The sequence below is a fragment of the Sus scrofa genome, chromosome 13 (genome assembly GCF_000003025.6).
Source record: "Sus scrofa isolate TJ Tabasco breed Duroc chromosome 13, Sscrofa11.1, whole genome shotgun sequence".
Classification (NCBI taxonomy): Eukaryota; Metazoa; Chordata; class Mammalia; order Artiodactyla; family Suidae; genus Sus; species Sus scrofa.
The window spans coordinates 10230911-10255515 of record NC_010455.5 but is presented as its reverse complement, the minus strand read 5'-3'; the positions used below and the strand labels follow the sequence as shown (position 1 = coordinate 10255515).

The 24605-nt window shown below is 38.2% G+C and overlaps 1 protein-coding gene across 3 annotated transcripts in view; it reads right to left on the bottom strand.

The window, feature by feature from the left end:
- UBE2E2 (UB2E2) overlaps window positions 1-24605 on the bottom strand; it is a 382468-nt gene that overhangs the window by 125049 nt on the left and 232814 nt on the right. The window contains exon 4 of one of the 3 annotated variants that reach the window (XM_021068634.1): window positions 23002-23091. Coding sequence (XP_020924293.1) covers window positions 23002-23091 — 90 coding nt within the window. 3 annotated transcript variants of the gene reach the window in all.

The window sequence follows — 24605 nt, the reverse complement described above, 5'->3', positions numbered from 1 at the left end:
GAAGTAAGTCAGAAAGAGAAAGACAAATACCATATGATATCACTTACATCTGAAATGTAATATATGGCACAAATGAACCTTTCCACAGTAAAGAAAATCATGGACTTGGAGAATAGACTTGTGGTTGCCAAGGGGGAGAGGGAAGGGGATGGACTGGGAGCTTGGGGTTAACAGACGCAAACGATTGCCTTTGGAATGGATTAGCAATGAGATCCTGCTGTGTAGCACTGGGAACTATGTCTGGTCACTTATGATGGAGCATGATAATGTGAGAAAAAAGAATATATACATGTATGCGTAACTGGGTCACCATGCCGTACAATAGAAAAAAAATGGTATTGGGGAAATAACAATTAAAAGAATAAAAAAAAATAAAATGTGTCAAGCTCTTTTTTTAGTTTATGACCACCACTTTTCCATTTTCTCAACAGGTCTGATTTAACATCTTCTTTTATTTCTGTTGTTATCATCATCATCATCATCATTTTGGCATTAAGCCAGATAATTGTGGGTAATATGGGAAAAGTATAGGATACAGTGTTCTTTGTCCTTGAGTACCTGTAATTTGGTTGAAAGAATTAAGATTTGAATAAAGGAATTAGAGGAAAAAACAACTGCTAAATGGTGTACTGTCAACTACAAGTCCAGATAAAACAATGGCAAAGACTGAAATTAAAGGGGAAAAAGACTGAGAAGAAGGCCTGGGTTGGGGAAGGCAGAAGACATGACTTGAGAAGGGACAGCAGTGAGTAGCAAAGTTTAGAATGGTCTGTGTGGAGCAAGGGAAGGAGGCTGTGCAGAAGATCATGGCAAGAAGGTTGTCTGGAAGTGCAATGAGGCTTTGAATCCCAGGGTTACAGGAATAAATTCTAGAGTCACTGTCAACTGCTGAAAATAAAACTAACAGTTACCACTTACTTACTCTGTCCCCTTAAAGTACTCCACATTAATCTCGACTGCAACTCTATTAGGTTAGGATTGTTAGGCCTGCTTTTATTTGAGTCAATCAACACATTTTTTTAAAAAAATTAAGTATGGTTAATTTACAATGGTGTATTAATTTCTGCTGTATAGCAAAGTGATACAGTTATACATATATATCTGTTCTTTTTCATATTCTTCTCCATTATGGTTTGTCACAGGATATTGAATAGAGTTCCCTATGCTATACGGTAGCACCTTGTTTTTTATCTATCTATCTATATATAAAAGTTTGCATCTGCTAACCCCAAACTCCCCATCCATCCCTCCCCCACCTCTTCTCCCCCTTGGCAACCACAAGTCTGTTCTCTATGTTGTGAGCCTGTTTCTTTTTCGCATGTCATTTGTTTCGTATTTTAGATTCTACATGTAAATGATATCATGGTATTTGTCTTTCTCTAACTTCACTTAGTATAATAATCTCTAGGTCCATCCATGTTACTGCAAATGGCATTATTTTATTCTTTTTTATAGCTGAATAGTATTCCATTTTATATATGTATGACATTTTCTTTCTCCTTTCATCTGCCAATGGATATTTAGGTAGTTTCCATGTCTTGGCTATCGTGAATGGTGCTGCTATGAACAGAGGGGTGTAATGAATCTTGCTGAATTATAGCTTTGTTCAGATATATGCCCAGGAGTGGGATTGCTAGATCACATGGTAATTCTATTTTTAGTTTTTTGAGGAACCCCCATACTATTTTCCACAGCGTTAGGCCCATTTTTAGTTGGTGTAACTGAGGCCTGGTTTGCCATGTCACGCAAAGTCACAGGAAAACTGAATAGATTCCAAATCATGAGCCAAATTCCACCATGTGGGGATTCCAAACCCTACACAATTTCTGGCAGTTGTTTCTCCATTAAAGTCAACAGATAAAACAATAAAAAAACTATAACAAAGCACAAATCTTAGGCTTTCAACTTAGATTATTTTTGAACACCACCATAAAGGGAAAAACACACTTTCAAAATCAAAAGCCAAGGAAAGAAAACCTTAAAGCCTGAAGTTTCTCATGCAGCCAAATTCAAAAACTATAAGCACAAGTAATAAAGTATATTATATAACCAACAGTTACTTTGAAATCCCAATAGAACATACATTTCATGTTTAACAGTGCACTTATATTCCTTGTGGCCAACTATACTGATAATCTAATCTTTTCAGGGAAAAACTGCTTTGAAGTTTTATCTCAGACTTTTCCACAGTAAGATCTCATTTAAATTACCAAGAAAAATAACCAATGTTTTGCCTTCATTTTGCAAACACATCACAGTAAAGTCTATGGAGCTTCTCCCACTGTGAAATAGTTGGCAAATAATAAATACATCATTATCGGAAAAATAAGGAGATAAAGAAGGAGATAAGGAGATAAGAATTGGAGGTTGTTATTTTGAAACAGGACAAAAAAAAAAAATCCTGTAAAGATTTTACTATAATGCAAATAAACAATCCAAAATTTTAATTAAACTCTGTCACACAGGCAAGGATCACCAAGACTTTGTTACATAAGACACTACACTGTAGAAAACAAGTTGTGAGCTAGATGTGCATATTATGGGCCAATGTTTGCCTCATATTACTTATATACGTATCCGTTTATTCAGGTGCCAACTCTTGTATCTCACTTAATATTTTAACATTTTTTTTAGGTTTATTTGTTTTTGTCTCTTTTTAGGGCTGCACCCATGGCACATGGAGGTTCCCAGGCTAGGAGTCGAATCAGAGCTGTAGCTGATGGCCTAAGCCGCAGCCATAGCAACGTGGGATCCGAGCTGTGTCTGCGACCTACACCACAGCTCCCGGCAATGCCGGATCCTTAACCCACTGAGTGAGGCCAAGGATCGAACCTGCGTCCTCATGGATACTAGTCAGATTCATTTCTGTTGAGCTGTGATGGAACTCCTTTAACTTTTTTTTTTTAAAAAGCAAAATACCCATTTAGGCCCTCTTAAAGAAATAAAATCTCTGGTGTAGCCTCAACTTAAAAATCATGAACTCATGGCTTAGAGGTTAATAGTTATATACTTTTCCAAACATAAAATAAAGTTCATATAGGTATTTATAAATTTTGCACACCATACTTTAAGAGGCACCCTTTCTTCCCCTGAGCTTTTAAACTTCTTATAGCTTAAAAAAATTTTTTTTGAAGTATAGTTGATTTATAATGTTGTGCTAGTTTCAACTACACAGCCAAGTGATTCAGTTATACATGTCTATACATACATACGTATTCTTTTTCAGATTGTTTTCCCTTATAGGTTATTACAAAATATTGAGTGTAGTTCCCTGTACTATATAGGAGGTCCTTATTGGAAGAGAAGCCTTTATAGATGCTCTCCTAATAAGGGGAAAGTTAAAAAGTATTCCTCTATAACTGTGAAAATTGCTACGGAATTTACCCAACTCTAAAATTGTATGGGCTTATACTCATAAATGCTCACTGGTGCTCTGAGGTAAGAAACACAGTCAAACGAGAAATTTTGCAAAAATGGAGGATGCTCCATAACTCTTGGTTACAGTTCAACAAATCCATCTTTCCTTTGATAGCTATTGTTCCAGGGGGCTTTTGTACGTGTTTCATTAAAATGGTTTAAGTAACTCTTTAAATATGCCACGATACTTGTTAAGGAAAAAAGACAGCTGTACTGAGCGGGGAAGCTGAAGGGTGAGTCAGATGTGGAAGATGCAAAGGACAGAGAGCTCCACAGGCCTGGCTGGAGGGCTGCACAAGGGAAGCCCACCTCTCTCCTAAGCTAAAGGATTTCCAGTTTGAACACCTGGTCTTTGAGAAGCCAGTCATTCCCTTTCATCTTACAGTCAGGTAATGAGCTTGTCAGGTACCCTTCATTAGCAAATTCTAATGGGACCTTTTCTGTGCAAAAGTTGCGGTCTCACCAGTCCTAAAATTCACGACAATAGGTCTTTTAGACATGTCTGATTTGGTGGGGTGGGGCTTAACATGAGATGAATCCAGCATGATTCAACTTGTCAGCTGCAGGGGCTAAGAGAGCTAGAATCACACAGATCTGGGTTACGTCTTAGTTGTGTCATTCATTAGCTGTGTGACCTTGGAATATTCTTTAAGGAATTCTGTGTCAGTTCCTTCAACGAAGATAAGAACATTACATAATATTGCATATAGAAATAATACATGAAGAGTAAAAACAGTATGTGGAATAACAGTAAGAAATCAGTAAATGTTAGCCAACAGTTCTATGAAGCAGCTGCATCCTTTCAATGAGGTAAAAATTTAAGATGAAAATTTGAGCATCAGTGAAAGCTTGGGTTACATTATCCTTGCTTCTCAGAGGATGTTAGGTATGATTTTCTAAGATGAAGATGTACAACCATAATCTTTAAATCCATATTGCTAACTGTCATATTTGACTTCACATATGTATATTGGAAAAACATTTGGTAATTAATGAATTATTTTCTCACCTATTATCTCATTTGACTCCCACCACAAACCTTAAGAAGTAAGCACTACAAGGATTACTCACATTTTATAGATAAGGAAACTGAAGTTCAGAAAGGTTACTTAATTACCCCACAATTACAGTAACTGGAGAAGTACTTTTCACTACGCCAACTCTGCCTCTAATAAGTTCTCCTTGTTTCACACTTAATAAAGAAATGCACATAAATACTGATTCAAGAGGATTGTTACTTTGTTTTGCTTTGGATTCAAGCAGAATTTACAAAGTAATTTTTAGCACAGTAAAAATTCTAAATTGATTCTAATGTATGCATAGACAGCTCTCTCTCTCCATCCTTATTAGGTTTAGAATAGTATGCTGTGCCCTAAAAATAAATGTAAACACTTATCTTGATAGTTGGTTATTCAGATGCTAAACAGACATCCTTGCTAGGTGACTTACTGGTCTAGAGTGGAGTTATTCTAGAGTGGAGTTATTCTAGAGTGCTGCAATTACATAGTGGTGTAACTAAGCTGTTTTCACAAAAGGTAAGATGTTGGCTTTGTCTCCCTGGAAAAAACTACTACGTATATTTAAATAGTGGATTTAAACAATCTATCATCTACACAAAACATGGTGACAATATTGCTGACCTCACAGGTCAGTTTCTGGCTTACCCTTCAAAGACTATCCTCATTACAATCACAGATGACTGTTCCCTTGTGCTGTTACCAGGCTAAGCTCCTCCACGACAGCTGTTGATTGTCTGCTAAATGTACTCCAGGGTTTTAGACCATCGGAGGTGTTCAAATGGCCACAACAGTGACATGTGATAGGCAAACATGCTATTTTTCAACGAAGCCCAATGCCACTCTTCATACGTTTTATACATTTTATCAAGAATATTATGATCTTTAATAATTATTGAAATTGGCGTCATGAAAATGGCTAGCTAGCATTGACTCCACTGATTCTTCTGAGTTGAAAACAGAAAACCAGGTTATGTTACAGTAAATGACAACCACTCAGCATGAAGGAGTTTATAACGGTATTGAAATAAATCTGAAATGGGTTTAGTCTGAAACATAATGATGTAGCCAATGGTTGCTATGTTATGCTGGGTAGTAATTAAGAAGAAATAATAAGCAGTTTATGTACCATTTTTTAAAAGCCAGCCAAAGATTAAAACAACAGCAACAATGGGGAGGGAAGACAGCAACTCCTCAGATGCAGGAGCTACTCTGAGGCCCTCCACAGACATGTCACATCGAGGGACCCAGGAGCTCAGGGCATTTCAAGTCACTGGCACGAGGGTCCCATGGCCTAAATGGAGAGGATTATGACTACTCCAATTCCTAGGAGGACTTCATCTGCGGTAGACACTGGGTCTTGGATCCCTCATGGCTTACAGTGATGTGAGAAGTTAAACTGATTTGGGCAACTAGGTTACAGACTTAGGTTCTCCTTCCTAATTCCAAGTTGCCTAGAATTCTGCCAATTACTATGAACAAAAAAGGCAGGTCTTTCAGGAATGGAACACTTAGTAAATGCAGTATTTATTGAGCCCCTCCTCTGTGTCTATGGCATCTTCCCTGTAGATAGCTTTAACCATCTAATTTGCAAAAAGAATACCTTATTATATTGTGTCCTATGTGCCAGGCACTGTTATATATACTTTACATGCCAATCATGATGGGATACTATTACACACCATCCCAGTTTTACAGACAAGGAAATGAAGCACAGAGAGGTTCAATAACTTGCTCAAGGCCACACTGTTGATAAGTGGCTCCAGAGTCCCTGATTCTAACAGTTACCCTATTGCTGTAAAGGAACTCTTCTATCAAACGTGGAGAGAGAAGAGTATAGGAGATAATGAGGGATACAAAAGATGAGGTAGGAGAGCATCAAAAGCAAGTTTTCCATGTTGACATTTGGCCTAGAACTGGTCTTATTCCTTCCTTAACCTAGCAGTGCCCAGGTATCATTGATATTTTGTCCTATCTCTGATTCTACCCACTTCCTCCTGCCCGTCGAGACTGGGGTGTACCTAGTGATGAGGAGTAGGGCAAGATGGTGAGAACTCCCAGAGCTGGGGGGCAGGCACCTGAGGACTCACTGCGGACCACACAGAGCAAACATAAGCTGTGTGAAGCTGCAGTTTTTTCTCATATATTATCATACATCTGTGTAGCTGAATACAAACTTTCAATGAGAACAAGGTGGAGATTCACTGGTCTTTTAAAGTAAATTTAATCATCTCTGGCATTTCTTACCACATAGTGAGAATTGGCATTTTAAGCCTGCGTCTTACTTAAGACTGGCAGCTTGAAAATACTACTTCAACTCCAAAATGCTAAGAGAAGTTCTCTATACATGTTGGTAACAATGGCATATATTCACACACAGTTCTTAACAGTATTGAGAATAAGCAAAATAAAAAGTAGAGAAAATGTTAGTCAATGAAGACATCAAGTGGAAATCAATACACTATAGTGACAGCAACAGGGAGACATTTTGAATTATGCTGTATAACAATATAATATTTCATACTGAATGATGCTAATCTTGTATTATTAAAAATGAAAAATATGGTATTCTGTATTCCAAATAAATCCCATAGTGGGGTATTTATGACAAATCACTTCAGTTCACTCCCAAGTTTATAATGCAACCAGAAATGGATGGAATTACAGTTTGTTATAATTTCAGAAAACCCTACACAGTAGATGAAAATCACATTTAATATAAATGTCACATCATATAGTCATTTTATTGTTGAGGTAACAGTTTTATTGGAGCATTGTGAGTTCCCAGAATATGCAACATAATCAAGCCATTTCAAGTAAAAATATGTTAACTTCATACTTAAAATGTAACAAATTTGCAATACCACAATCATGGGAAACAGACTAGATTCTTCTAATATAAGAAATATATGCCTTGGAGATTTGATGGAAAAACACAAGCTCTTGTGGCTTATTATATCAATTAAGACAATAATAAATGCAAGGCATGGTATTTTAGTCATATTAAAACTTCTTTTAAAAGGAAATGATACTCATGGTAAGGAGAAAATTATTCAGAATATGATGGTCTCTGAAAAGACGCCTCCTTTAATTATTTGACTACTATGAACCTATAATTTCCTAATATCAATATGTAAAAATTCTTATTTCTTATTTTTATATATATCTTTGAGTCAAGAATCAAGGACACACTGCAGTATAGTTTTAAGATCTGATATTCATTTATCAGTCAGTTTCAATAAACTAAGGATAACAGTATCTGAATCAAAACTACTTAGCAAACCCACTGACTGGCAAATGGAGCGAAGGTCACGCACAGTGTTAATCGGAGCATTTGCTTTGTGGCTGCTTTCCAAGGTACTGTCACCAGCAACTTGGGGGTCTGGGGTTCCATTCACAGCAGTGGTGCTGGATTTACATGGGGGCATCTGTGGTTTCTCCAGTCCTTCTGAATATGGCACACGTTTTGAGAAAGCAACCTTGGGTAAATTATATGGTTGGTGGACTTGACACTGTTTCAGCTAACAGAGGCAGTTTATGTCTGTGGATAGACATGGAATTTAGTGCTTGTGCAACTGGTTCTCCCCTTCTACCAATCTCTGCTGTGAGAGTCTGTTTCCATATCTAGAAAATGAAAAAACAAAACAACAACCAAAAAAAAACAAAAAAACAAAAAACAAACAAACAAAACCAAAAGCACATCTTTCTGCTTCTCCTTGGAATATCCTTTCCTGCTTTCAATTCTTTCAGCTTAGGCATGTCCAAATTTTTACCATCCTTTACGGCCAAGTTCAAAAACCACCTCTTTCAAGAATACTCCTATAACACCCAGATGAAAACAATCTCTCCTTCCCAGAGAGCTTTAGATTATCCTCATCCATTTTACAGATGTTTATCTACGTAATTAATCTCCTCTGATCATACATCAAGAAAGTTTACAGCATGCCAACAAACATCTCATTAATCCTAATAACAATAATGGTAACAATAATAAGAAGCTCTAGAGAGCTTATTATCCACCAAAATCATATAGATTTTGAGAGTGTCATATAACATAAGAGGGAGGTACCACTACCAATTTATACATGAGGAAACAGGAAAGAGATGGTAGAGCCAGGGTTTGAGTCTGAACACTAGGCTAAAAACCACCTCTGCAATAAGCATCCTGCATGGGCAGCCAGAAAGGCAGAGTGACTGCAAAGTCACTGAGGTGATCATGATTCAGCAGAGCCTTGAACCTTGGTCTTCTGAATTCAACTCTAGTGTTTTCTGAAGTGCCTTTATCTTGTATCTCTGGCTTTCACACAAACTCCAAGGGACTTACTTCTGAGAGGCAGCTCAGTGGCTTTAAGTGCCAACCAATCACATCTAGTCCAAATCATAAAATAACTCTGGAAGTGCCATTCACTGGGTTGCTGCTGCCCAGCAAAAACCATGAACCCGACAGCCAGCTTAGGTCATTTAACCTCCCTGCCAGGGACGCCTTATCTAGAAACTGAAGATAAGCACCTGACACCCCATTCCTGCTCCAATCCAAAGTCACAGTATCTGAAACCAGGGAGGGGGAAATCCTTTTAGCTATTCAGAATAAAACGTTTAGCATAAAGTAAATGTTATGGTGTTTTCTTTTTCTTTTGAACATTTAAACCTAACAAAATCATCTGACTCATTATACAATAAGTAGGCTGAGAGAAGCGGGCTTCATCCTGGTCCTTGGTTTTCACAGATCACAAAAGTCCTGCCGAATATGGAATTAAGACAGGCAAAATAGCTCTCTACACCAGCAGACCTTTTCCAGAAGCTTCCCTTACAATCTACAAAGGCTGGAGGCATGCATAATTTGCTCCTTTGCTGAATTTGTTTGGCAGACCCCTTAGCAATAAGGAAGGTTCCTGCAGAAGTCTTAGTGGTTTTTATGTAGCTCCCCTATGGTAAAACTGCATTCGCTTTTTTCCCCTTCCTCATATTATGGTTAATTTAATATGTTGCTTCATAATTATGTCTGCAGTTGTAAAAATGTTATGTTTCCTTTACCACTCACTTTTTTACTCATGATTAGAAGCTGGAGAAGAACTAAAATTTATCAATTAAGCAGAGACTTCAATGCCAACTGAACTAATTTAGGGTGTAATTCAAAATATGTATGGGTTACAATTTTTGTTCTTAGCATTCCTCTTCTTTCTTAGTCACACCTGCCTTGTCAATGTTTATGAGCAGAAGACCAGAATGTTTATGAAAGAAAAGAAGTCATTCTGTTCTATTAGCTACAAGATCGCCCAAAGATGAAACAAATGTCAAGAGCAACAGTCTGAGGAGCCTCGGCTGGCCCTTATGGAACATCCCCTGAGTAGATTTGCTTATTTAAACAATAAAAAGGCATTTGGCAGGCTTTGAAAACATAATAGGGGTCAATAATTTGTGAGCATAGAAGATCTGTATTAAGTTTCAATGTGTGTGGCCCCATAGTTAAGGCAGGAAATGGGATCCAAAGGGAGTTCTAGTTGAAACCACCATTTGCAAAAAATGCAATGGAATCTGAATTATTAAATCAGATTGCACATAAAATATAGGCAATTCATTATTATCTTTTTAATTTACTAACATTTACTTGACTTGTTTGGTAGGCATGACAGGCATTTCCCACTGGCATTTAAGTTGGCTATCACAGTTAAGTGAGGGAGCCGAATTGCTTAATCGCAGCTCTGTTGACAGTTCTGTTCGCTCTACTTTAACTTGCATGTCAGGAAACCTTTAGAAACCCAACCAGGTCTTCTCCCCCAAAAAAGGGAAACCCAAATCTACCGTAAGCTGTTCCTAGAGAGTTCTCTGGCTTCTCTTGGAAGCAGGTCCCCATGCCTGGCCTCCAGGACTGTGAGAATCTCTGACATCCATAAAGGAGCAAAGTTAATACTGCCAAATGGAAGCCAAGAGGACCAAAAATGTTTCTAAAATCTCCTGTGCAGTGTTGAGAATTGGAGATCCACTGCAGCTTGATTAGTAAATACACTGTACAGCTTAAAGCAAGGTAGTGTTTTTAGTGTTTGCATTTTATGCAGTTTAAAAAGCCTGACATCTTAAGATTTTCACATAGTTCAAATATAGCTTTCACAGCGCTGTTATTCTAGGTGTGTTTACACAGCACTGTCTCTCTTGTGTGCACACTCGGCACACTATCCATACCTGAAAGAGAGCTGTCAGATGAGCCTGTCAGCAGGTGGGACGTGGTTTGTACTCTCTGGTTTACGAGGTAACAGTTCGCCTTGTCCTGTGTGTAGATGAAGCCATGAAGAATGCTCACTCCTATGATACCTGCTTGCTGGCTTCCTCTAGCCTACAGTGCTGTTGTCTTAGGCTTTCTGGGAATTCATTCCCTAATTTCTGTCCTCAAGTTCTTTGAGACGAAAGAAGACATGAGGTAGGACATGAGACATAAATGGGATTTCAGAGAGCAGATGGAAAGCACTCAGCTATGAGATGTCCTTAAAGGTCTAACTCAGCTCTCAGCTTGTACAACAGGGGCTCCTTTTGTGGGTAGCGCCGTTTAAAATCAACCATTCTTCTTCAAAAACAGTAAGCGCTTTCTAATAATCTGTTACAAATGAACAACTAATAAACAAATGGTATGAAAAAGTAAATTATTACATTTAAATACTACAAACTTTTGAAAAATCACTTACAAAGTATTAAAATCAAATTTAAGAACAACTAACAAGCATCTAAAAAATTTATTTGCTTATTAAAAAAACCCAAATAGAATAAAACTAAGCAAAGTAAAACACTCTCTTAGTCTTCTCTTCAGGTTCTGTTAGCTTATGATTCTGACAAGTGCCTGAACCTTAGCATGAAAATTTTACACAATTTGGAAATATCTCAGAATTGCTGCCTCCCTACTGTGAAACTAGACTATAGAAAGAAAACTGTACTTTTAGGTTATTTTACATCAGACCTCTAGGATATTTGCTTTTAGTCTTTCATCTTCTTTGAAAAAATACTGTAGAAACTCAGGAAGAGGTTCCACAAGCTATCAATAATACCTAACACTTAAGAGATGCTTCTTTGGCCAATGTGTAAATAAACCCTGGAAAGAAAGCTGTCATGTTTTGCCCTGTCAGTTGCAGATGATTAGGAAAACTGATAATTAAAATTTTATTATTTTGCATTGTAAAGTGGCTTACATGCACTATCTTGATTTACATTTTATTAGGATTTTCAATGACTCCCTTTCCAGACTCAGGCATATAAACGGACTTTTTAAACCCCCAAACTACCAGTTCTAGTCATCTGATATTTGTAATAATTTAAAAAGTTTATTTTTTCCTTCCAGATTTATTGAGATATAACTGACATACAGCACTGTATAAGTTTAAGGTGTAAAGGACAATAATTTGACTTATATGCATTATGAAATTATTAACACAATAAATTTAGTGAGTATCCATCATCTCATACAGACACAAAATTAATGAAATAGAAAAAATTTTTTCTTGCAATGAGAACTCTTATGATTTACTCTTAACAACTCTCATATATAATGTATATATTTTAAAATGAGAAGTGAATATGTAGAAAGTACGATAAAACTTTCATCTTGGCTTTTCTTTTGTTAATACTTTGGGTATTTATTCTGTTTAACCTCCTTTAAACCATATTCATACCAACTCTCTCTTTAGAAACAAGTTATAGTTTCTTTTTTGTGCACTATGAAAAGCAGAAACACATTGAGAGCTTGAGAATATATATTTAAAACAGTCTCTGTTCATTTTAACAAAAAACTCATTATTTTTAATAACGCAGAAAATACCCCAACCAGGTTGATTTAACTGACACACTTAAACCAGGATACTCTACCAAAGGTAGCACTTACCAATTACAGAAAAGCAGATTCAAACTTAGATAACGAAGTCTTACATATATTTTCGTTACCTTCCAACGCAAAATATTCTCCCCAAACCTTACCTATCATTTATTTTGTATAATAGTCATTTTTTTCTAAATACGATATTAAAAAAAAAAATGGGACATATGGTCTAAGCGGTACAAGTGCACTTATGGAAAAAATAGGATGAAATACCAGTAAGTTGGCTTGTTCTGGGAAATCCAGACCATAGTTGTTGCTATTTGAGCAAAAGGGTGTGCTTTGTGCGGTGGAGAAAAGAACCCAATGACATAAAAAGAACTTGTCCATTTTAAGGCTAGAAGTTTGATTGCAGGCATTTTGGAATAAATACGGTCCTTTCAAGCCCCCCCCCCACCCCCACCAGTCTTACCAGATCCCTCGCCACACACTGTCCTTTAAAAATGATAGCATTAAATGTCATTTTCCCAGGGACAATGCCTCACTTCTTTGCCCATCACAGAATTATGCAGTAGCAACTCAGTCAACCTTAGGTAACACGAATCACCTGGCCTGATAAAGACAACAAGATCAAGTTAGGATGTCATTCTAAATCAACAATTTTAACCTAAAAATTGGTCAGTGTGTACTGGAGTTTAAATTGTCCTTATTTTGCAAACACGGCCTTTTACCCTGAACTTTCTACGTTTTCACAAAAACTTTACTAGATATTGAATAATATATATTCTTAGCAAGAAAGCATCGTCTTCCAAGTTTAATTTGCAAAAGAGGATTGCCTATCAGTTCCCAAGTGTGTACACGAACAGAAGAGGAATGACTCAGTAAGAATTGCCAGCTATTTATGATTCAAGTTCCTTAAAGCATTTCACATTGTGTCTCTTGTTGACTAGACACATTTCACATTGAGTCTCTTGCTTGATGTTAAACCCAGGCAACAGCTGGATACGCCATGTTGTTTAATGTATTCGCCAATGCATAGATACATATACACTTATGTAAGTAAATGAACCAATGCATTCCACATGAAACAATTTCCGAACTATTCAACAAACTCCATCTTTTTTCTTCCCTATTTTCAGCCAAAGAAATACTTTCCCAGGTCCACAAAAACACCTCGAAGAAACGCTAAAATTTTACCAGTAACCTTTCCCATATTTAAATTTCAGCAACTGAAGATTTGTAATTTAATGTGCAGGGAGAATAGCATAACCAGACATATGGTAAAATAAAGCACTGTGATAAGAAAATGGTAAAATAACACTGTAATAATAAAATACTGTGCCACAAATTATTCTAAGTTCCTTAAAAATTTAGCCTCATAAAAACTTTGTCTTTATGAGATAACCAACCACATCCACTCCCCCGGCCCTTTGGGTACTGCCCGCTTTATTTTTTTCATTCTTCATCACTATCTTAATGAAGCAAACATCAACTTTTTTTTTTCTTTTTTCTTTTTTGTCTTTTTGCCATTTCTTGGGCTGCTCCCGTGGCATATGGAGGTTCCCAGGCTAGGGGTCGAATCGGAGCTGTAGCTGCCAGCCTACGCCACAGCCACAGCAACGCGGGATCCGAGCTGAGTCTGCGACCTACACCACAGCTCATGGCAACACCAGATTGTTAACCCACTGAGCAACGGCAGGGATCAAACCCGCAACCTCATGGTTCCTAGTCGGATTTGTTAACCGCTGCGCCACGACGGGAACTCCAAACGTCAACTTTTAAAAACCCCGCTAACATAGAATATTTCTTGTCAAGAGAATATGAAGTAGGTATATTCCTTACTCAAAGATAAAGAACCATTGCATAAAAAATAAAGTCTGAATCACTGTAGCAGAAATAGAGCATGTATCTATGCTTTTCAAGTTGTAGAAACAATTTATTACCATTGTTTCAGAATTCTTACAGTGGAAAATTTGTCTTGCTACATTGATAGCAGAGAAAATAAATCTTATATTGCATAATCAAGATTCCTTAAGAGGTAATGCAGTGTAGTGGTTAAAAGTCTTGACTTGCTACGCTCAAATTCTGGTCCTGCCACTGACCAGCTAGGTCCCCTTGGCCCAATTACTCTGTATTCCATGCCTCAGCTTCCTCATTTGTAAAATTATGATAACATTATCTCTCAGGGATATTCTGAAGTTGCTATGTCATAACACTTATGTAAGTGCTACCCATTGCTGATCTGATGATTCTTATTCTAGATGCATACACAGCTAAATTAACAAACAGAGAGCATGACAAAGTTTGATGTAAGCAATTTTTAAAAATAAATTTAAAAAAGTTTTAGATTTACAGAAAAATTGTACAGATAGTACAGAAAGTTTCCATATACCTGGGACATAATTTACCTTATTAACATCTTACGATGTAGCAATTTTTAATGATAGCTCAATAGTGGAGGGACATTTAATCTAGCAGTTAAAACTCTAAATGTAATTAAGCTGTCATTTCAGTAACCCACCTATCAGAACCAAACTTTGAAACTTTTATAAGTACTGTATTATAATGAGTAAATGCTAAATTTAATACTTTGGTAAACACTGCACATACTGTACTAATGTAGGATATTTTATAGTCTCATTTAAAAAAGGAATAATAACATGGGAAAGTTATTTTAATGTGTGTAATTACTTTTACGTATATATTGAAGTTGCAAATTAAAACGTGTAAAGAAGAAAATAAAGCTGGGATATTTAAATAGATATTACTTCATAATTTTAAGACTGAATAATTCTTAATTCTTAATACCATAAAGTAATTAAAACTACATAAGGGCAATATGGGTGAATAAATTTTGAAATGAGAATTTTTAAGTATTTTCTTACTGTTAGCAAATCATACATAATGAATATAACACAAGGAAAATTTTCCGGGTTATTAAAGAAATGGAAATAGGTATATCTGCAGAAATGTTCAAGGAGGTCAGATGTCTCAGGCACACAACATTAAATGGAGGCCTTTGCTGTCCAACTGAGTAGCCACTAGTCACACAGGGAGAATACAATTTAAATTAATTTAAATTCAATTAAATTAAACACTGAATTTCTTAGCTGCACATTTCGAGTACTCAGCATGGGGTTAGTGGTTACTGTATTGGAAAGTACACACAGAGAACATTTTCTTTACTACAGAATGTTCTCTTGAACAGCACTGCTCTAGGTAGCAACAGACTGTCCAGCTAATACCATTTACCCTGAGTCTTAACCAATAGCCCTAACCTCTTAATCAAATGATTTCTATTCAATTTGCAAAAGAGTGGAATCTAATATACAGCACAAATGAACCTTTCTACAGAAAAGAAGCATACTCATGGACTTGGGGAACAGACTTGTGGTTGCAGAGGGGGAGTGGGGGGAGTGGGATGGACTGGGGGTTTGGGGTTAGCAGATGCAAATTACTGCATCTGGAGTGGCTAAGCAATGAGATCCTGCTGTATAGCACAGGGAACTTGTCACCTGTGATGGAACATGATGGAGAATACTGTGAGAAAAACAATGAGTGTGTGTATATGTCTATACATATATCACACATATAGATATATACACACACATATGACTGGGTCACTTTGCTATACAGTAGAAATTGACAGAACACTGTAAACCAACTATAATGGAAAAAATAAACATCTTACAAAAAATTTTGCAAAAGAGGAAGCAGAGGGATACAAAGGAGGCCTACATCTACTTTCCTGAAATGCTAAAGAGGATGCAGAAGAAGAGGGTCTGGCCAATTCTCACATCAGACAAACGGCCACCAAGAAACGGAACACCTCCGGGGTCCTCAACGCTGTTGCTGTACTCACGTGCAGGGTGGCGTGGGCCAGCGGCCAGGGGTACTCCTCTTCAGGGGTACATGTCCTCACTAGGGACGGGTCCCCATGTGGGGCCTTCGCACTGGTGGGACCTTCCCCATTATGGGGCTGGGGTTCCTGCCAGTGAAAAATGGGAAATTTCATTGTTAGCCAGCTTTGAGTCTTTCCCTCTATGAGATACTAAAATGCTGCTTACTGGATTATTCAGTTAACTCAAAACAGGGTTATATGAGATAAACTCGTAGAACTGATAAACCACAATTGTGTGATCATTCTCCCTGCCCCTCCGTCTCCCAGGAAAAATTACCGGCAGCATTACTGGAACTGTTACATCCTTATATCTAGTCACATAATGAAAAGATTGATGGAACCAGGTGACAGTTTTCCCAATCAAGATAAAAAAATTATGATAATTTGGTTTTTCAATTATCAGTAATGGGCAGTGGTAGAAAGAGAAAATATAACTGGATATGATAAAAACGTCACAAAATTTCACAGCTCCTCATTCTCACCCCACCCAAACTTTTAAACTTAGAGTTAAAAACGAGAAGCAAATGTTTGAATTCCATCCACGTACTTCTGACCATTCCGGGATTTGGTGGTAATTAAAGGTGATGCAGTGGTCAAAAGAAACAAGGATTTGTTGTTTTTTTTCAACAAATTTTAAGAAATCCATGTAAGCAGTTTGTTGATGTCTAACAACATGGCTAACAATAAAAATCTCCCACGAATGCCTTCCTTCAATAAATGGTTTCTACTAGGACAGGATAAGCATTTTCACGGTTTTAGCTACAACAGGCACGCCAATGGTGGGGCATCTCTACTGACACGCTGAAACTGCAAGAGTGACCCTAAATTTCTCCAGTTCAAACCCTTTTGGCTGGTATATTTTATAATGACATACTTTGGGGCAGTAAGGTTAGAGGCCCAATTTAACAGAACACTACTGATTCCTTTGGATAATGGATAACATCACATCCCTAAAAGGCACTGAAAAGATGAGACAGTTTCAGTCTGTGGTGAATGAACGCTGAGATGTAGGAAGAAGTAAGCGGGAGCTGTGCGCTGGAAGACATTATTTTTTTGCATCAGGTACCACAGATCCTGGTTCTGCCTGATTTACCTCGCCTAATCTCTTAAATTGCAGCTTTCCCCTCTAATCTCTTATAATTACCTAGGCTCCCAGACAGCAATTGCAGGTCAGGTTATTACAAACTGCACTTTGCACTACAGTGGAGAAAGGAATCATAAGCAGGAAAAGCTATTTTACATAAAATTAGATGATATATTTGATTATAAATTATAAACCTGAAACATAAATTATAAACCTTCCAATTCATAACAATAGAAAGGCGTTTCAGATCGTTAGAAGGTATCTAGAGAATCCAAGTACTTCATGTTAGTTGACTGTTTCCCACAACTAATATCCTTCTTGATTAGTTTCTTATCACTATCCTCATGGCAGGCCATGCATTAAACATAGGAATTTAGTAGACCATCTCCTAATTGTCTTCAAAATCTAAATTGTAGTGGGTAAATTCCTTTGCTTTGGCAGCAAGGGAAGGTTGTAAAAATTAAAATTTGGACACAATCGATGTGAAAAGAAGTTCCAGGGCCTCTACGGTCCAACAAAAACACTGACATAAATATAAAGATCTCCATCAAACATCAAAGGCAGACAAGCCTTTCAGGCACTGACCAAAGTTCCTAGGAGTGAGATTGGAATGCTTCACGGCCAGAGCTTCATTCTGAAAAGATTATGAGGTCACTGACCCGGACAGCCTCAATCAAAATTAAATTCTGCTAGACTTCCTGTCTGCCCAGAGACACCCTGATACCCCCAGATAAAAACTTCTTCACAATGGGCTTCTCCATTAGGAAAAACTGCCTTAAAGAGAACGATTTTTAAAAATAGCAACTTATTTTTCTGAATGATATTCACTCTGCAATAGAGTCACTTCTCCTACAGCCTTTCCTCCAAATCACACCGTTCAAAAACAGGAGAGCAAGCCAGAAACTATGCAGAATGTTCTGTTGCAAATTCTGAGATGAAATTATTTTTTTTTTTTAAAAACTTTTATTTTTTCTCCTGTACAGAGTGGTGACCCAGTTACACATACACCTTTCCACAGAAAAGAAAATCATGGACTTGGAAATTATTCTTTATAAAACTTAGGCCAGCTGAAGCTGCTACACATGGTACTGCTGGATTCCCTTCCCAAAGACAGTGGGTAGAGGGGCTGCTGTCCTCATATCTCATACCTTGGCTGCAAGGGTGGCCTGGAGAAGGAAATGCCCACTTTCTGATTCACACAGGATGCCATCTATGTCAAGAGAGACCCAGAAGACCACTGTATAACACCATTCTTCACTGACTGCAGAAGGATGATAAGCTATTACCTTATGAACCACTAAGAAATTTAAAGATTGATGGGAGTTCCCATTGTGGCTCAATGGTAAAGAAGCCAACTAGGATCCATGAGGATGCAGGTTTAATCCGTGGCTCCCCTCAGAGGGTTAAGGTTGCTGTGAGCTGTGGTGTAGGTCACAGATGTGGCTCGGATCTGGTGTTGCAGTGGCTGTGGCATAGGCTGGCAGCTATAGCTCCGATTCGACCCCTCACCTGGGAACTTCCACATGCTGCAGGAGTGTGGCCCTAAAAAGACAAACACACACACACAAAAAGAAATAAAAAGATTGCTAAAGTAAACTAAAACTAAGCAATTTCTTAAATTCTCTATTTTTTGGCCTTGCCTGCAGGCATGTGGAGGTTCTGGAGCCAGTGATCAAACCTGTGCCACGGCAGGGCCCCAGGCCGAAGCAGTGACAATGACAGATTCTTAACTTGCTGAGCCACCAAGGGAACTCTGCAAAGAACTTTTCTGGATCAGCAACTATGGCTCAACAACAACAAGGCAACTAAGACTCAGAGTGAAGATGATCTGGGTCAACCCATCTGGCAAGCAATTCAAATCAGGCAAATCTGCCACTGGTGAAGGAAATGTGAACAGGCAGTAGCAGGTGATGCTGAGTAACAGTTCTGGTCTCTCGGGGGTCGGCTGTAGCAGCAAAAACTGTGGTTTGTTTCTTCTCTCACCTCAGGCCTCTTGCAGGTGATTGTGGCAGGGGACTCAGGTTCTGACTGCACTTGTACCTCTGGTCTCAGGGAGGAAGTGAGGGTATCTGACCCTGACAAAAGCAGAGGCCCATGCTATAGTATGGAAGCTATGATGCAAGGCATGGTGGATCTGAGTGGTGAAGGGCAGACCATCTTGGACTCATCAATGGACCACTTGAGGTTCTCACACCTCCCCGTCCTATTTTAGCTCTTTCATCAGTACTAGTGTCACCTGGGTATATTGTGACAGTGCCGTGCTCACGCCTGGGGGCAGCCCTTGCCTCTCACTCCATGGCATCTGTGTTGCTATGGCTTTGGGTCCCCACTTTCACACCATCCCATTAACTGGCTGGGAGTGTGGAGAAGGTACTATGTAGAGAAACTTCTGAACAACAGGAGACAGGAACTAGTGGAAAAATTCTTCCTCCTTCCACAATGCACCATCTTAGGACAGCCCGGGGTATCATCTTACAGGGTTGGCCAGTGGGAGACAACTCAGCTCCTTACACATATGGGCTCTCCCTCCCACCAAACCACACTCTCCTGGTCCTTCTTCCCTCTTGGGATTCTATCCCCCAATGAAGTAATGGCACAGAGCTTGCTGCTTCAGGGTCTTTTTTTCCTGGGGACCCTCAGCTGAGATGAACCTGATGGTAGCGATGTCTTTATGATATATCCGAGAGGTCACTGCTTTGGTGCTCAGAGGTGGTGAGTGAAGCCACAGGCAGAGCTGAGATCACTCAGAGAGGGAGACAGAATGGGAAGAGAAGGCCTAACACTTGGCCCATCCGTGGCTAGATATGATGTGCACTGGCCAGAGAGGTAGATGGAAAACTGGTAAGTACTGCTGTTACTGCAAGGGGCTTTACTAGGGCATGCAGAAGGAGATGTTGGTTTGTAATTACTTTAGTTCCTGGTTGTGATAGCTATTTGATATGATGCATTATCAAAGAAAATTAAATAATATGCAAATAAAAGTGTGGTGGAGGACGTTTTTTCAAACCACATTCCTCTGGGGTGTAGGGGGGAAACTCCAGACAAAATGTGGAAATATGAAGGAACCAGAGAGCAGACCCCTCCTCTGTCTCCCTGGATGGCAAACTGGTGGGGATACACGCTGAGGAGAGGATGATCTCGTGGCTAAGTTATCAATTTACAAAATTCTGCCCTTTTAAAGATTTTTTTTTAGATGAAAAAAGCTTAGATATAAAAAAAAAGAAAAAGGCTTGTAACACAAGCTTTGTTAAGAAGATGTAGAAAAAAACACAGAAAGCTCAGCTCCCCGAGTAAGGTACTTTAGCATACTTAAAACTACATTTCATAGCAAAATTTGCTTCCTTACACACAGGAGGACATGAAGGTTCATAAAAATGCTTTATATGTCTTTATGAACACCTAGGATCAGAAAACAAATCTTCCTTCATACTCAGAATTTATCACAATGGCTGCAGATATGAAATGATGTCAACTTGTGTTGCAAGAAGTCCTTAAACTTTTAAAAATTAATTCTATATATGAGTCACAGAATTTTTTAAATTTAGTGGTATTCTTCTTTAGTTCACTAAAACTTTTAGTTTAATTCAATGAAAAAAAAATCAGGTCACCGATTTTCACCCTAATTTCCTATTTCAGTCAATATCCCTAATCCCACTGTTATTAATATTTAACAAGTGTAACAACACTCCATGTCTTTATTAAAATATACTTACGTTTTTCTTTTAACTTTCAGACAGGTTTCCTTTTCAAAACATGCATTACGCAGGCTACATTTAAATTTAAAGTTATAAATTAGCAGTATAAAAGTCATGGAACTTTAAATTCTAACTAACAATTGGAACACTGGGAATCTTCAGTTTAAATTACAAAGCAATGCTTTGTAATCTCATTCTTAAGGTTCTTAAATAAATATGAAATATTCTTGAACATAAATGTCACAGCATCGGTAAATACATACAAGTGTTTCAAACGACCCAAGTGAAGAGTTTTCTTTTCTGTCACTGTTTTTGGTAATTAAAAAACATGACATATTTAAATTTTAACTCATAATATTGCCTCAAGTGTTATACAATTAATAACTGCCTTTCAAAAACAATGCCAAAAAGCTGTATTGAACACATGACTTAAAAATAAGCTACAATCAGTGACACTGATCAGCAGTGTTGGGGGCCTCCTCTGGGCACATACACATCAGAAACACATTAGTGGGCTTTTCTGCAAGAACACAACTGTTTGCTTCCCTGCTGAGAGATGACGGCATGACCTCTGCACGTTAAGCTTTCCTTCTCCAGTTTTCTGAATCAGGCTTAAGTAGATGGATGGTATTCCAACAATTCTAACTGACTGACAGGCATGGAGGCTACCTGCCAATACCAGAGTTAGTTTAGGTTTCATTTGATGCTTCAGAATACCCAACTGACACACTGCCAAGCCAGGTGACTTCAGAGGCTTGAGAGTTGGCCTAAAAATCCCAACATTTTTACAATGAGCTCAGTCTCCAAAGGGTTTATTGAATTCTAATAACTAAAATGTCAGCAGTAAATGTTTTTGATAACAGCCTCTAGGTGTTTCAAATTCCCTGGGCTTGTATCAGCAAACTACTGGCCTGTCTAACTATGAGCGAGTCTCAGGATTTAAATATCCAACTGTTCTGCTGGGGGTCAGCAAGGGCCAGTTCTAGGGAGAACAGAAAAGGAAGGAGGGCAACAAAATGGTAGGAAGAGCCTTCTACAAAAATCCAAGTCAAACAATAACTCAACTCTCTATAGTTATTTAATATCTGAAAACTATTCTACTAATAGTGAAATTTATCAGTCGCATACAAATCAACTTAACCAGACTGAAACATTTAGGCTGATCTTATTTTACCTTTTATCTCAGTATCTCACCTAACGGCTCTACATTTCAAAGCTTTGACAGATTTGTTTGGCTGACTTGAGCTGTGACCACTTCCTTTCTATCAAGAAATACAGTGTTCTCTTTTGATGTTAATATATTTCTGTTCACATAGCATAAACTCTTGGTCTGTTTAGAGTCTGAGGTGTAAATGCTAATGTGGAAATAATGCACGTCATTATTTTAAAACTTATTAACAATTTATCAAAAAGGATAAGAATGTCTAGGATTAATAAATATAGATTTTCTGGCTCCACTGGTGGCTTATTCAGATAACCTGTTGAGATAAGGTAGGCTTTAAAGCCATGGCAGCCTCAGACTATTCAGGTTAAACATAAACTGGGCAAATCACTGAACGTACCATGGTACTTGAATCATACATTCGGATTGTGGGAGGTGGCTGGGCAATACAAGGCATCTTGGCTGAAGATGTTAACACCTTTTTATTTTTGGCTGCTCCATGGCACACATATCTGAGCCGCAGCTGCGAAGTAAGCCACAGCAATGCCGAATCCACTGTGCTGGGTCAGGAATTGAACCCGCATCCCAGCACTCTCAAGCCACTGCTGATTCTGTTTTGCCACAGCGGGAGCTCCCACTATAGCACCTTAAAATTTATCTTTCCATTTTCAAAAGCTGGAGTCATATGATGGGGGTTGCAAAGTGCTTGAGGCAGCTGCTAAGAAGACAGGCTGGAGAACATTCATGGTAAGAGTGTGTATAATTCACTCCAGATCTCCCAAGATTCCCTCTCATAATCTCTGGGGTGTTAGAGGCTTTGGGCAGCTGGCCAGCACCAAGGCTCCCTTAAAATTCTAATTTCATTTCCCAGATCTACCTTAACCCTAACATTGATCCGCGAGAATCCCTAGCACAATTCCAGGGTTCAGACCTGGGGGAGGGTGCCTCTGAGTCTGGCAGTATTTTCTGGCACAGGTGATATGACACACTCTGTATCCTTCTACTCCGAGGATTCCGGTATCTGCCAAGTAACAATAGGTGACAACCAATTAGTAAGGAATTCAGTCACGTGGCTTCCTTCTATAATGTTCACTAGGGGACAGAGTCTCTGATTATTCACAGAAATATCCTATTAAAATAATAGGCTTGTTTTTTTTTTTTTTAAATCACATATACAAAGCAAAACACCAAAAACTCAAGGTGTCAAGAAATAGAAAATATTTCTTTTGATCAACCTATTTTTAAGTGTTATTCCGTTGTTACTCCAAATCTTGTACTCTTATCAAATTTTGTTGTGTATGAAAATAATTTGACTTTCAATTACTTGGGGACAAATGTAATAATATAACGTTTTCCTTAAAAGAAAGACAAAAATAATAACTGTGTGATGTGGTGAATATTCAAACATGCTTGCAAAGAAGCTACAAACCTTACATGAATCCTGAGATGTAGTAGTTAGGAAATTTGTAGCTATGGTGGTAAATCTGACAATCAGAGAACTATAGTCATTCTGATTCTTTTATGGTTTCAATCTGAGTATAGCTGAAACCAAATATTTCAATTTATGAACTATGGTAAGTTTCTCTTCCATTTACATGTGGGATAGGCCACATGCACAATAACTAGTTTCATAAATATTTCAAGAGTATATCAAACTCACCATGCATAAACTCTAGTGAAAAGGACAATTTTAATACTTTAAATATCAAGGACATGACTAAGAGCTAATGGCTGCCTGTCATCAACTTCCTGTCACTGTGCTATAGAATTTACTTAGTACCAAAACTGTACAACTACTAAAAGTGCCTGACGTGTGAGCTGAGATTTGTCCCTTTTTATCCAAATCTTTTCAAACTAGGAATTTGTAATACCAGACAAAAGACGTGTTATTCAATTTTGAGTACTGCTTCTGCCAATCTTTTGTTCAGACCATCCACAGGCTTCTAGACGTCTACAGAATAAAGCCCATGTTCTAGTCCTGGTACCCCAAATTCTCCAAAATTTTGGGTGCATTGCTTCAATCTTTTTTCCTCTTGCTCTAGAATAAGAAAACCTTTTTTTTCTAGACAAACTGAATTCCTGGACCTTGTCCACCCTGTGCTTCCTCCTGTGCCCTTTCTAGAGTGTGCCTGGAACATTGTTCCTGCTTCTCTCCACTCCAGTCCCATCTGAATCCACTGCAAATGCTTCAAGGGAATGCATATCAGTTTGTGCTTATGGTCCCACACTCTTAGATCAGAGACTGGCATGAAATGATGCTCTTCAGTTGAGTTAAACTGACCCTATAACCAAGTGAGATCCCCTAAATAGTATGTCCCCCAGATTATTTCCAGTAACTGATCTCTGGAGTCCCTGTGCTCCTACCATATCCACCTGCTCACAGTGACTGTTCTTAAACTTGCTGGTTTCATGGCATCTCTCTGCGTGTTTTTTATACTGATCAAGTTATGTGGTCACTTATTCAGCATGCTGAGCACAATGGTGCTAGGATGCAGAAATGCACAACCACACCTTTGGTGAGAACACACATGCAGT